This window comes from Platichthys flesus, chromosome 6 (genome assembly GCF_949316205.1).
Source record: "Platichthys flesus chromosome 6, fPlaFle2.1, whole genome shotgun sequence".
In the NCBI taxonomy this organism is placed as follows: Eukaryota; Metazoa; Chordata; class Actinopteri; order Pleuronectiformes; family Pleuronectidae; genus Platichthys; species Platichthys flesus.
This window is the reverse complement of record NC_084950.1, coordinates 9,476,252-9,491,704: the sequence shown is the minus strand read 5'-3', so window position 1 is coordinate 9,491,704 and position 15,453 is coordinate 9,476,252. Positions and strand designations below refer to the sequence as shown.

General features: G+C 44.5%; 1 protein-coding gene across 1 annotated transcript in view; it reads right to left on the bottom strand.

Annotated features, from left to right (window-relative positions):
- Positions 1-1,608, bottom strand: part of LOC133954997 (transcription factor Maf-like) — a 41,533-nt gene extending 39,925 nt beyond the window's left edge. Inside the window, exon 1 of the mRNA XM_062389626.1 lies at positions 206-1,608. Within this exon, the coding sequence (XP_062245610.1) occupies positions 206-1,182 (977 nt within the window). The 5' untranslated portion in view covers positions 1,183-1,608. The remainder of the gene's footprint in view (positions 1-205) is intronic.
- Between the last annotated feature and the right edge of the window lie 13,845 nt (positions 1,609-15,453).

Genomic DNA, 15,453 nt, shown 5'->3' with positions numbered 1-15,453 from the left:
CACGTGCGCATCCTCTAAATGTGACCAAACAAAATCCTCACCCCGAAACAAAAATACCTCTGAAATACAGAAAAAGTAGAAAAACTTCAACAAAAAACACCCTAACACAACCTGTGTGACAGCTGCGCGTAAAATGTAAAGTGTTTTTTTTCTCGTGTTTTTTGTGAGGGCCGGTTATTAAAACTTTTTCAGCGCCGAGACTCACATGAAAAACTCCGGGGATGACGGGTTGTGGTCGCTGCCGGATCCTCCGTTTTCTCTGAAGCCGGTGCTGATGAGCTTCTCGTATTTCTCCTTGTAGGCGTCCCTCTCCCTGGCCAGCCGGGAGATCTCCTGCTTGAGGTGGTCCACCTGCTGGATGAGATGCGTCTTCTCCCCCTCCAAGACGTGCCGCTGCTGGACCCGCTTGTACCGGCAGGACTGGGCATAGCCCCTGTTCTTTAATGTCCGTCGCTTCTGTTTCAGGCGGATCACCTCTTCCTTGCTGACCCCCCGGAGCTGCCGGTTCAATTCCCGCACCGACATGGTCACCAGCTGCTCGTCCGAGAACCGATCATCCAGGCGCATGTGCTGGTGGCTTCCCCCCCCGCTGCCGCTGGACTGAGACCCGGAGGACGGGTGGTGAGCCCCTGAGTGGTGGTGGTGGTGATGGTGGTGATGGAGGTGAGGAGCCCCGTTCTGAGCTGCGGCTGCAGCGATGACTGCGGACACCACGGCGGCCGCTGATCCCATCTCCTCCCCGGCCATGGCGCCCCCTGCCCCGGCTGAGCCGCCGAACTGCTGCCCCCTGGCATAGCCATCGAAGGTCTGGAGCTGGTGACTGCTGCTGATCAGCGCCTCTACGGCGTCCTCCGGGCTAAAGCCCAGAGCCTCGGGGTTCAACTGCTGTTGGTACCCGGTCATCCAGTAGAAATCCTCCAAGTGCGCCTTCTGTTCGCTCCCTGATCCCGGACTGGGCGCCGAGAAGCTTGGAGAGGGGGGAACCGAGCTGCAAGGCGTGCTCATCGGGGTGGAAGATAGGGATCCCCCGGCGACCAGGCGGCTGCACTGGCTGATGCTGCGATCGGGCTCCACCGGCTCCTTTTTCACTTCAAACTTCATCAGATCGAAGTCATTAACATATTCCATGGCCAGGGGACTGGTGGGCAGGTCGGAGTTGCTCATTGCCAGTTCTGATGCCATCCTCTTGCTGTTGACAGTCCTCCAAAGGGGGTGAGGAGCACCTGTCAAAGTGGGCTGCTGAGACACGCACTGAGCCAGCCTGATTTCTTTATTTATTTTCTTCAGAACCGAAGGAAAAGTGGGTTTTCTCGCACTAATTGCGCGGCGCAGGTTTTGGTTTTGCGCGTCGATAAGTTTTTTTTTTTTTCCTTCAGTCTGTGCCGCACAGACGCATTGGAGCTGCGCGGTTTCCTCCCTCTCTCCCAGCGTGCGGGTGTCTGAGCGCCGCTCTCTCTGTTTCTACCATTTAACACTTCATGGCTCCTTTTAGGATTAGTGCGCCAATTTGAGGAGGTTCACCAACGGGTCCCGGGCAAACAGTTGCCTTGTGGAGGAAGGGGGGGCAACGCTCTCCACCCGAGGATTGATAGATTTTTTTTTCTACGGGATCAGTCAGCCGACGAGTTAAAAAGCATTGCTGAGTTTTATAGGCGCCCTGACGTCACGACTGAAATATGAAATTGACCGAGACTCAGCCAATGAGGAGCGCAGCCCGGACACCTTATTAGCATAATAGTTTCGAAAGCAAAGTTTTCTGGACTGTCCGAGCCCATCAGCAGATTGACACGAGACCTTACATTTCATCCCTTTCTCTTATTTTTACACGGAAAACAAAGAGAGAAAGAAAAAGAAAAACACACCAGATTCAGAGGAATACGCACAGATCCATGGTGAATATGAACCTTTTACAGAATAGTACGCCCTTGTGATTTTTAACACATATTCAATATTTGACTTGATAATAAACACATAAAATATAATTTTGATTAAAATATAAAGTGAGATTTATCAACGCAATTTTTTATGTTTTCAGTGTTGTGTGTTTACTTGGAGTCCTGCTCTCATATGTGTGCTGATATATCCAGAATCTGAACAGGTGTGTTTCATCACTTATATCGATATATTTCTCATTAAAACTGATCTCAAACGTTTTCCTGCAGACATTAGGTTCCAACATCAGTTATTGTCTCGCACAAAACATCCTGACTATAATGTATCAAAAGGCCAAGTTACATTTTGATGCGTTTCATTGCGCGATAGATAAATGCGCCGTGTAAAAGAAACAGATTAGTGCAGAATAAAGGTTGTGAGGAGGGTGAAAGTGTTTGAAAAGAGCGAGACATGCAGGGTCCGCTACAACGACTGAGTTAGGAAACCCAATGTCGCCACCTTTCGGTATAAAAGGCTACTTCATGTGGCTGTGTGGGGGTTTGTACAGCACATGACAGATTCTCTGGAAGATTTTCTGCTTTTATTCTTTTAACTCAAAGTGAGATCTCATCTGTTCTATTGTCTTAATCACGGATCACAGCAGATTTAAGATAATTTAACAAAGAACACATTTATACCACCACACTGATCTTACAGACAAAAACGATTCTGCCATGCATGGTTTAAAAATAAAGGAACAAACTAAATCTGAGAACATAAATAAACTAAAGGCTGTATATTCAATGATTATTATTAAAATATCAAGAAGTCTTTGTGACGTCGCCTCCAGCCGTGTCATTTTAGAGTCTCAGTCCCATGTAGTGATTACAGCCCCAGTCTCTCTCCATGTCTCTCTCTCTCATTCCTCAGGAGTGGTGGCACATAAGAACAAACAATAAGGAGGGTCTATACACAGAGGAGTGGAGAGTAAATAAGAGCACTCTCCCCGGAACATGTCACACGGGAAAGCTTCAGAAAACTACAAAGCCGCCAGCAGATAATCCAACTCCCCGGTGTCCCAACACAAGTAAATATTCTCTTGGTCCCTGTGACTGTTCATGGGGACTTAACGTTAAACAGGGAGGATAAACATCGTGTTTTATTCATCAGAACACACAGCAGAGGCCCCTCTGATGCCTTTGAATAAATATTAAAGAGATGAGGTGTCCCATCAGATGCTGCTATATGTTGTTGTAGTGTAAATTCAGACAGGAAATGAACTTGAAAGTAATATCTTTTTCATCCTTAGGTGGTTTACTTTTATACAGAAGGCCTTTAAGCCACAATCATGAGATGAAGTCTCCTCGTGGCATTTTAGTTTAATGACAAAACTGAGAGAAGTAAAGAAACGTGAAAATATTGCAAGAATTTTACGCTTTGATTTCAATGATGCAACAATAATAATGATGATGTGTTGCTTCATACAAGTCACTGGCAGTCACAGAGACCGGTAGTTTAAAGTTGTGTAAGTGTGTGTCCGTGCAGGTCCACATGTCATGCAGCAGTGGACACTATAGCTCCTGCTGCTACTGCTGCTGCTGCTGTGCGAGCTTCGGCTTTGCCAGATCTCTTAAACCAGGATTTATCGGCCGGGTAGTCTCAAGGGTTAACAAGCAGAGTCCAGAGCCAATGCATCAGCTGTGTTACTGGGGGCTAATAGTCTTGCATGCACCTCATTCTGTCTCCCTTTGGAGTTTCATGTAGGCGGCTCACAGCCGTGAAGTTTACTACTGTCGTTATTATATTTGGGACGATTTTTTCCCCCCTTACTATACAGGGGTTGCACTTAGACATCTATCATGAAATGAGCTTATACTGCAGGAGGGAGGCCCACTTAGACAGCGTCAGTGTGGAGAGTAAAGTCGAATATGCGTATCAGTGTCATAAGATGAAATATATCCAAACAAAAATCCCACCAGAATGGAGAACTAAATTCATTTATTTAAAGTTGTGTGAAAGTTCTTGCTCTAACTCTGTTTCCTTATGTAAGAACAGTATCATGCTTTTAAAGCCCTAAATACTTGAAGCTGTGGATCAAACACTTTGAGAGTGAAAACACTTGTGACCAGTTGACTCATAAGTAACTCTGCCGATGTCCTGGACGTACAGTGTGTGTATATACCCACTTTGTGTTAATACTTTGGGCCCTTACACCTGCAGCCCGGCTACACTGAGTGTTAATGAGACACTGTCTGACCTTTTTAGAGTTCACCCCATGAGAACACCGATGCATCCTGGGTAAATGATAACCAGTGCTCGCGGACCTTCCCGTGATTTACTGGTACGGTGACTTTACTAATTGTTACCTCTATTAAAAAACATCCTCATTAAAGTATGACTTATGTGCCACGTCGCAACAGACCTCACTTTTATTGTCAGCAGGCTAACCTTTCCTTCGCCTCTGGGGTTCCCTGAAGTTACACAGGCACCAACAGAGGATGTGCACGTTGTTTGCTCTGTTACAACCTTTACCGCAGAAATGTTTTGCTTACAAGTATCTACCCGTAGGAGCGGAGACGACTTGTGAGGTCTGAATTATAAATAACTTGCATGAATACAAGTTAATTATGAGCAAAAACAACACAACATGATCACAGTGCTGTTTTAAATGTTATCAACATTTTCTGACAAAAATAGGAAAAGGAGGATGGAGATTGTCGAGAGAAAAGAAGCCACAATAAAGCTCAAGATATTCATTTTATAACCCCACTCACGCTAGTCCAAATCTTAAGACACCAAAAATAGCCAAAGACATTTTCATATTTTACAGAGTAACTACAGTGAATGACAGAAACTAAAGAACTTCAGCATTACCAAGATTATGTCAAGATTAAACATTCATTACGTTCCCAATGGGAGATAGGCTTCATATTCCTTCTCAATCCCTGCAATGCCATATATTAAACTGAGGTGGCACTTCAAATGGGGGACGACCAGATGAGTGGGCTCAGTGGGCTCGTCTGAGACACATTTAATTAGCAGGACAGAAATGAAATGTTTTGTGCGGTCTTAACTAACTGTTGTATCTTTTGTAATAAAATGAGGAGCTGTGAGAAGCCATTACAAGGAGGATCATGAGGAACGGTTACCACGCTTCCCTCTGCCAGTGTTTTATAGGGGGAATAAAAGGATGCATATTAAGATAATAAGCTTCCACATCGCAGAAACAAAGTGCCATATTTGCAAAGTGTTTGACAGAAAAGGCCTAGTCATCCCTCTCTTTCTCTCTCTCACACTCACACACACAAACACACACCCACGCACACACATACAGTATCTCACTGCCCTGCCTCTCTAGTTCTGCATTAATCAGACTTTTACAACCTCTTTCGATTCATTTTGCTGCTCATGAAGCAGGTAGCAGCTCTCAGTGGCAACGTCTGTTTATATGTGCACGCGACAAGCTGAAAAAACGTCTCTATGGTTAATGGAGGAGAAAAGGGCCTTCAACAAGTGAGTCTGTGGGCACACACACACACAGACACACACACACGCACGCGCACACACACCAACACACACACACACACCAACACATACACACGCACATGGAAACATAGTGAAACAATCTTCAGAGACCAAACATTGGACGACCAGTTCATAAAGATCTGACGGACTAAGGTTTAATCCAACAATCCAGGCACCAATCAAAAACCTGTAAATGGAAATATTATGCAGACGAAAACACCAGCAAACATAAACTAAGTCTGATTCAAATGAAAAGCAGGCTGTGACACACACACTTCTCTCTGGCTCGGTGCCTGTGAGAAAGATGCTTCAACCTGGTAATTGGCCACAATGAGCAGACTTGCATGTGTCAGAGTCTCCTCTTCACATCTGGTTATTGTCTCTCACAGCAGGTGGACATCGCAGGAGTCGTCTGAGAAGTCTCATCTGCTCTCGCTGTCGGTGAAACAAAGGATGCACTTCTATTTTACTTTAAGTCAAATTACCGCTGCACGCTTTCACGTCTGCGCCGAACCGGTCGTGTTGCAGGTTACGTCCATGTCTGTCCAGACTGGCGAAGACTTTGAGGGAAATTATTAAAAAAGGTTATTAATTAATCATTATTAACTTATGAATTCAGAAGTTACATGTTTTTTGAAGTCACAGTGACCCTGATCTTTGACCAACTAATTCCAATGATTTCATCCTCGAGTCCAAGTGGAAGTTTGTGCCAGACGTAATGAAATTCCCCACCAAGCGCTCCTGATAAAATGCATTGACAAGAATGGAATTGACACAGTTGGGCACAGTGACCTCAACTTTTGACCTCCAAGATCGAATCAGATCCTGAATAAGTCCAAGTTAACGTTGGAGTCAAATTTGAAGAAAATGCCCCCAGGTGTGTTTCAGAGGATTGGGACAGACGGACGGACGGATGAACAACCTGTAAACAGAATGGCTCTGGTAATGGATGTCATTGGTGCAACGCGTTCAAAACAGGTACACTTCAGGTGTAGCTGTTACAAATATGATTTACAACACGATTGGGAAACAGGATGAGGAGATGTGGGTCATTCACATGTCGGTGCAGTCTGTGAATTAATGATTTCCAAGGGCTGCATGCATACATGAGGGTATGGAATTGGACGTTGCAGGTAAATACAGAAGTTCATTGTGGATTCAATATTCCAGGTTCATGAATGTAAACATGTTAACACAAACAAACAACACAAAATGTAAGTGTGAATCATATGCAATTCATAAGCTGATCTTTTCACACACACACACACACACACACACACACACTTCCACACACACACAGGTACATTATTGGCCTCATTAGCTATCCCCACTGTGTATCACGGTGCATCACCCAGCATGTAGGAGCAGGTCCACTCACACAATACAAGGTGCACAGGGTATTTGTGTTCCTGCGAAGCTAACTGGGGGAGCGGATGAGTTTGGCTTTTCAGGGCTAATGACTCTGATTTTCTATTTTAAAGTTTCTAATATGAACACAGTGTTTGCAAGTGTGACTCTCAGCACACACAGTGGCATGATGATTCATGCTGCTCTCGGAGTTTGTGAGTTGTTATTGATGTGGCCGGTATAGGTGCGGTGCTATACCCTCTCTGCAACAGTGTACTGTTATTAATGCCCCCAGTGTCCACTCTGTGCTGTTATTAATGTGATTCATACACATAAAGAGTTTCCTCATTATTCAGAGTCGAACCTGTGGCGTCACACAGAGAGGAGGCGCAAGGAGTCCTCTTCCTCCTTCATAACCTCCTCTACATCACCACCCCCCCCCCACATTAAAACAACAGTATACTGAGCCGGACCATGAACATCTTGGGAGGAAATCTCCATTTATTCTGCATGAAGTACAAGTACAAGTACAATATAAATTGATATTCAATTAATTTAAGTTATTAAGTTATTTGCTGTATTTGGCCAAATAACACAACTTTGACTGGTTTCAGCCTCTCATACCCAACACAGATATATGTGGAAGGTTCGCAGAGATAACTCTTTTCTGGGAACTTATTTTACATTATTCACTTTTTCCCTCTAGACACATTATTAACTGATAAATAAACACACACACACACACACACGCACAAACAGGTGTCTTTTGTGTGTGTTTTGAGGGAGCTGAAGGGGCCACTGGCTCTCTTGAGTTCAGGGTGTAGTCCTTCCAGACAACAGTGAGGTAGAAGCACATAAAAGATACAACAGTCCACATGACCACACCCCCATCTCCTCTGAAATCCGTCCACACATTTTCTATCCCTACGGATTCAGCCGAAAGAAAGATGAGGATGTAAGCACCCCTGTGTGTAGAGAAAATGTAAATATTAATTTTAACCTGTGATAATACGCTCATCTGTTCCTCAGAAACTGTGGAATCATTTGCCTATAGCTCTCCGTAAGAGGAGTGTTTGAGAGAGCAGGCGAACTAAAGTCTCATCTCTCTGCGTTATTCTGCACTCTGTCAGAGAGGAAGATGCAGAGACAATACAGCCCAGAGGACACCACTGCCTCATACAACAATCCTTTATATCTCCACTATATTGATGCCAGGAGACAAATGCACTTCCACTGGGATATTCACTTCTCTGGGGCCAAGCGAGGGAGGAGAATGGAGGGGAAAGGGGTTGATCATTACTCGACCGAGGGCTGGGCGAAGCGGGATGATGAACAGGCTTCATGTAATGGGTAGACTTTTGATTATGGCAATATTGAGTGTGGAAATGAGATGTTTATCAGATGTGGTTTTGAAGGAGAGACGGGAGGAGCGAGGGAGCAGGGGGAGGGCCGGGACAGGCGTTAATCTGGCTGCTAAATGGAGGATTTGACATGTTGTGTCTGTCTGGAGAACCCGGAGGGGGGACCCGTCTCCTCTTCATCTCCTCTCTGCAAACTCTGATCAGGCTTGTAAATACTCACAATTAACACCTCGTGGCGATGGAGCATTTGGAGAACGATGTGAGTGATATGTGCATTTCTAAAAATTCAGCGATCCTGAGAGTGACACATCATTTGTGGGGGGAAAGGGAGGTTATGACAGCAAGGAGCAACGAGATGAAGAAGAGAGGAAAATATCTTTGAGCTTTTCCTAAAAATGCACAAACAGACTTAGTAAGAGTTAGTCATGGTTCTTTGCGCACTCACAGTAGATTTGGATGCTTACACAGGAGCGGAGACACCCTTCCTGTTGCTTATCCGCTTCCTGAGCCTCAATTTGTATTGAAATCCCTCACAGGCAATTATCCATATGCGAATGGTGTACTTACTCCGAGCTTATATAAGTTTCTTTCTCGGTAAGCCGCACCATTTTCATTTTAAAACTCTGATTACAATTTCAGAGTTTATTCCTATGAGAAAATGGCAAAAATGGGTGCTCACAGTTAACACAGAGCATAAAATCCTGCCGGCCCTCTTGCAGCCTTTATAATTTGAAAGATTGAATAATCTTTGGCTGGCCTGATGCTGAAAATCCCTTTGCAGGAGGAGAGACGTGGGCAGCGGCTGGCATCTATGTGGTCAGGAAGACAATTTGTTGAGCAAAGATCCGGATGGCAGGAAGACCCCCCCCCCCCCCCCCCCCCCCGCCCTCCTCATCCACCTCTCAGGCTGTCAGGAGTGTCATATATCTTGGGGATATCTGAGGGCGAGGAAGATTGCAGCCCAATTACGGGCTGATAACTAATCAATAGGCCGCTTATTCCTACAGCAGGAAGTAAAGGAATGGGCCCCTGGGACGAGTAGTTCAGATTACTCTCCCCTCAACATGGGATAGCCACTAATGATGAGACAGAAAAAGAGTGGAGAGGGGCAGACAGAGGGGGGGGGGACGTTCAAGAAAGAAAAAACAGGCAGGGAGAAGCTGCAGTCTGGCAAAAGAGTCACATAAAAGAAGGGAGGATGGATAAATTGAAGAATTCATAAGACAAATGCAGTTATATTCTAAAGGCAGTTTGTCAGAGTAAGCTGCTGATGCATACACAAACTCTAATAAATGTAACCAGTGCAGTGCCTGTTTGGAACGGGCTGTGCTTGGCCTGTTGTGATGCCGGTTGCAGTCTCCTTTCTGAAACTGTGGCTTAAAGTGACGCTCCGCTCAGGAATCAGAACCCCCAACTGGAGAATCAGTCGTCGTTGACCTTGTCCGGAACCAAGTAGATCTAATGATTGACAACATCATCTTTAATAATAAGTCACGGCCGCCCCTGCTACAGAGCACTGGTCGCCAGGTTATTCAAAGTTTATGATTATTGAAAATATCTTGTGTTCAAATTGCAAAATATTCAATACTGCACTTCCCTGGCTAATTGAAAATACAAATGTCATGTGTGAGGCCGATAAGATAATTGGTTCTCATGATATGCACATAACACAAAGAGATTTCTTTAAGGGTTAGCAGATATATGGCCGGTACTTTAAAAGCAATTCACCACCAACGACAAAACTAATGCTAATAGTTTTGGTTTCATTTAAAATATGCTCTACGGAAAAAATACTGCTTGGGAAAAAGTACTTTCACTTGTTCTTGATGACTAAAATTCTGTTAAGGTTAAAGTCGGGTCAAGTAATGCTTGAAATTACATGACATCTCTGAAACAGACCGATTTCAGGTCACTCAGATTGAATTTTGCACTAAACCAAGGAGGTGGGTCCATTTGCAACAGGAAAGCCATTCCGCATTGAAGTGAATGACAGAATACAATTTCTTTTCCTGGAAAAAACAAACATATTCCGTCGGCCTCTGCAGAGACTCAAGGATCATTGCAGTCATGTTAGCTGCAGTCTTGGTCCTGATTCCTGCCTCCAAACGAAACCGGGCCTTGATGCTTGAAGGGTCCTCTTTCCATGGAGCACAGGAACTATTCATTCTCATTTCTTCTGACAGGCCATTCATTTTTTTTTCGCTCCTCTGTCAGTGTCGCCCTCATGAAGAAATATGGCAGCGGCCTCTGCCCCTGTCCCCCACACCCGGTGCCCTTAGCTGACAACCTGCCCAGACCCCCAGCCAGGCCCCCTTACACACCTGGGCTCCTCATCCGAAGCCCCTGTCAAGCAAATCACTTTTTCGGTGAACACTGTGTAAATAATCGAGCGTTTCTCGGTGAGACCTTCCCATTTCAACACAATCAACCCCGGTTGCAGGAGGGAAATCTTGATCTGAGAAGTGTTGTTGTTCTTATTTTCTGTCGGAGCAGAGAAAAGGGTCCATAGAAGATGAATGGGAACTTGTCCTTAGCTACTGTCTTTCTTTGTCAGCCGAGTCTAATCAGTGGAGTGGTGTTGTTGGCTGTCAGACATGAGGCATCAGTGAAAGACAAAAGCCTAAACCATCACCATTAACACTGATCAGGTTTCTCCCAATCTGCTTGTTTATCCTACTTTCTCCCAAGATCAGAACAAAGCTACTTTGCAGCCTCTTAAACCAACATGTTTCTCCTACACAAAACAGTCAGACCACAAAACAGTCCTCAATGACTTCGGCGATTAAACGGAAGCAGGAGTTTTGGATGAAATGAGACAGAGCTATAGAGATGGAGAGACTGAATGGGGGGAGAGACACTCCTCCACACGACTTCATCTCCAAATCAGCCGCCTTTGGCATCGGCACACTGGCCGGATCCAAAGTTTTCCACTCTAAAGAACAATGCCACGCTCCCTCCAAATCGATTGGTAATACGTCTCATCCCATTGATGCCATCTCTAATCCATTCTGGGCTCCTTTGCAAGACGGAGATGGAGAGGCAGAGGGAGAGGAATGGCAAGGCGTACGGAGAGAGAGAAAGAGAGAGAGAGAAAGAAGGAGAGCGTAAATACCAGCTGAGCGGCCATGTATTCTGAGGAATTTGTGTTGTGTCGTTTCTTTTTTTCCTTCTCTCTCTCCCTCTTTTGCGTTGGGGCTGTGTCGTTAAGCTCTTTAGTCCGCGTGGCTAATGAAATAGGGTTGGCAGGATTACACAGGGCTAAAGCACTGTGCCTGGTGAGCCTTGGAGAAACCACTGTAGCTCTGCCAAGTGAAGGAGAGGGAAGGATGGGAGAGGAGGAGGAGGTTTGTCGAGAAGAAGAGGGTGAGGAGAGGGTTTTTGGGGGGAAGGGAGATGTTGGGTTTATTATAGAAAAGGAAAACTCACAGCAAATCAAGACTCTTATCACCGTCGTCGTCAAGTCTCACTCTGGGATGTTCATTAAACGTTTGTCACCTCTAAGTCCGATGAACCCTACGCTCCTTCGAGCTCTTAATTTTCGAAGGGTGGTCAACCGCTGGCGGAGAGAGAAAATAGAGTGGGGCAGGAGATAGCTCACACTTGGCTTCTAACAGCCATAAAAGCAGCAGAAGGTTTTTTAACTAGTCGTAAAATCAGTGGCAGGAACAGGAGGATATTAATTAGATTAGCGCATTCATGGTCCTGTGATCACCGTTTCTGCTTCCCTGATCATTTTTGAGGGATGGAATTAGATCAGTTCATTATATGACGTGCTGTATATTGTGAATCATACGAACACGCTGCCTCACAGCCTGATACTGACAAAAACATCTGAAACGTATAAAAACGACTAGACTGTGACTCTTCCTGGAAGTTTTAATAAATGTCTAGAAATTGTACTTCTATCCTGCTCTTATTAAAAAGAAAAAAATACCTCCATATACAGTTTAGAATCTGCTTTATGAATCTATAAAGGGACATTCTGCCAATTCAAACATTAACTCTTCTCCACAACCCCTTAATGTTCTCTGTGTCTCTAGAGGAAGCTTTCCAAAGCTTGAGAGAATGACCCTAGCAACGTCATCACACCAGCCCTGTTTCCAAGAAATGACGTTTATATATTATTTATCTTCAAAGTCAATTACATTTTTAAAGGAATTTATTAGGACTTTGAATACTATTCTATTATCAGGATGATTAGGAAACGTGATTTAACAAGTCTAGTCAACTGCAAAATGTTGCACAGAACATCTTTGCAAATTGCTCACTAGAGCTGCTGTCAGACATCCACTGAAATCCGGATCATCTCCTGAAATCATCCAGAGGGGCTGTACGATGTTTGCATTCAAATATCAGTTGCTATGGACATTCTGTGGAGTTTCTCTCTGTGAGAATACAGCAGGAGATTACCCAGAGGATTCATCGCCAGCCAGTTTGTGTGTGTTGATGACGCATCTGAACACAAAAAACACAAACTTGTGAAACACAAAACAAGTGTTCTAACACAAAACTGAAAAAAAAGAATACAAATATCTCAGAATGAAGAAGAGGAGCGTACGTGCAGATAACGCTAGCGGAGATGTCAACGTGGAAAGACAACGAGACTCGGAAGCTTTTAGTGATACTGGTCAATGCAGGTGTCAGTATTCTGGAACACAGCGGTATGAACAGGTTACACCCGGCCTCTGCAAGCTGCCCCGCCCCTCACCTGAACGCTCCGGAGGGTGAGAGTCTTCTATTGCGCTGTTCACATGTGAAAAGCCAACTCTGGACCCCGGTCAGGGGACATTTCTGCAGATCATGTATGAAATCAGCTTAAAAAGCAGGATACCGGTACTTATGCTTCGTTTTTCTTACCATTCTTTTTAAATCTTCCTCTTGTGATTTCCCAAACTTTAAGGAACTTTGTGAACTCCTAATCCCTGCAGTGTCGCTTTAAAGCATCATTCAGTTGAACCCTCTCACTTTCTCTGCCCTTTCCTCCTCTCTTCTTTCTCTCCTTCCTCTTGTCACATTGAGGGAATAAATCTGTTTCCAAACATAATGGAGCCCTCCAGGGGGGAGGGGCCTTGGTTTAGTATAGCTCTCTCCGATTGGCTGCCTGGCTTGATGTCGTATATGATGATAAATCTGGCCCAGGTGTCACCTCCCAGGCAGCAGGTGAGGATTGATGGGATACAGGAGGACTATCCATCATCCTGGGCAGGTGGCATGCTATCGGAATTTGGGAAATCTGTTCCCAATCAGGGTCCCGCAGTGCTCTGCGGGGTTTGTGACGCTGTTTGGGAGGCGTTACTGGAAATCAATGGCAAGCACTCAAGGTCAATGTACTGTTAGAAAACTCCTTAAGCTCTGACGGATAGATCCCTCTACTCTTTCTCTGCCTCGCTCTCACTTTCTCCATGAGTGAATGCGAGGAGACACTGACATCTTCTATCCTCCGCCGCCCCGGCCCCCTCTGTTAAAGGAAAGGTGGTTTTCAGGTGGATGTCATAGTGGCTGTCTGGAGTAATTTGCGACGTAGCTCTTCTCTAGGTGGAGCCAGCGAGTGCCAATCTGGGGCCGAGGCAGGGACTGGGGTTGGGGCCGGGGAGTATCGGAGATCTAATAAAAGCCCAGGGCGCCTGCCTGGCTCCTTATTCTTATAGATTACCTGTAAGTCACCTTGTCCCTGCTACTGTAAGGGTTGGGAGTTAAGCTGCATAAAGGCAGACATTCACCCTCACCTCCTTGGCTGGTTGAAAGTCAATTCCAACTGCAGAGCCGAGCAGGGAGAAACTTTGTTACCTGCTGCAGGACTGACAGTCAGCAGTCACACTGTGGGCTCAGAAATGCACTTTTCTTGTTAAATGTTCTGTGATTATAAAGAGCTCTTCTACTCTTGAAGAGGATTCAAAGTGCTTTAAAGTAAAGTTCTACCATTCACCCATTCACACACACATTCATACAGTGCATCTATGTGCAGCACTTTCTCTGACACACATCACTTACACACACAGGGGGGAATTTAGGATTCAGTGTCTTGCCAATGGACACCTCTGTACATAGATGAAAGGCGCAGGGGATCGAACCAGTGACCTCTGGTTAGCGGTGGACCCACTATCTCCTGAGCTCCAGCCGCCCAAGTTGTCCTTGCTACTCTTAAAAGTGATGAGTACTGTACAACACAGTGTGAGCTGCCTGATAAGTTGCCTTTTAACAATTCTCAAAAATTGAGAAATTCAGAATTTAATTGCATTAAGAATAACTCAGTGAAATTGAAGCTCATGCCTGACCAGTAACTTTCCCTCTTTGCAGTGGCATCATCTCCAATGTCCTTAAAGCAGAAGTTCATAAACTCGTTCACAGATCATGTAAAGAGCTGCTCCTCAAACTTCATGACATCCATGTGATTTCACACTTCATCAGCTGCAGCACATGAGTGTGTTGTGCAGTGTAGTGTTGTGTTTACATGTACCACAGGTGTTCATGTTTCACCTCGTGGTCTGGGCCTACTGAAGCCTGACTGTGAGTGACAGGAAGACAAGATGCTGTGGTAAGGGACCATCTCAAAAGTGCATGACAATGAGACGAGGGAGCGTTTAAAATGTTTTGTCATTAGCTGCACAAGTAAACACTTTATTACAGTCTACCCACTGATTTTCCACTCAGGCCATTAAGATAAGAGATAAGATAAGAAAAGATACAACTTTATTGATCCCACACCAGAGAAAGTCCCTTGTTACAGCAGCAGACAAGTCAGAATGAGGTAGACACATTTCACTACAGAAAAATATTGTTTTTATAGGAAAGGAGTGCAGAACGTGATGATACATGAGAACGTAAACATTTTGCATTAGCCAGAGGTGATACTAATAAAGACAAAAATATATAATATGAGTAATATAATATGATACATAATAAGATGTAACAGCTACTACTCTTTCATTCATCCTCATTTTAGGCTTCTTCTGATATATGAGGTGAGTATAATAAACGATCTGGTATTGTAATTTAATTAAATCATATACTTATGCTTACTTTATTCAAAAACCATACAATATAATATATAAATGACAGTAGAAAAGAACTCAATGCAACTAAATTCTAAATTTCTATCTTGAATCTTTCTAAATCTATTTTATTATGGCTGTTGAGCTAATCTCCTCGGACCAGTGAACAATTTTTTGAAGATTTAAATTTAAAAAAATAAAGTTGAATGAATTGACTATAGGTGTAGATTTGAACAGGTGAATCCTGTTTCCCCCTGTGCAGTAGCTATCTGTCTCCTCATGTTGACCTCATTACTTGACTGGAGGTCAGCAACAGACAATGTCACAGACCTAACCAGCTCTGTGTCTGTTCCTGT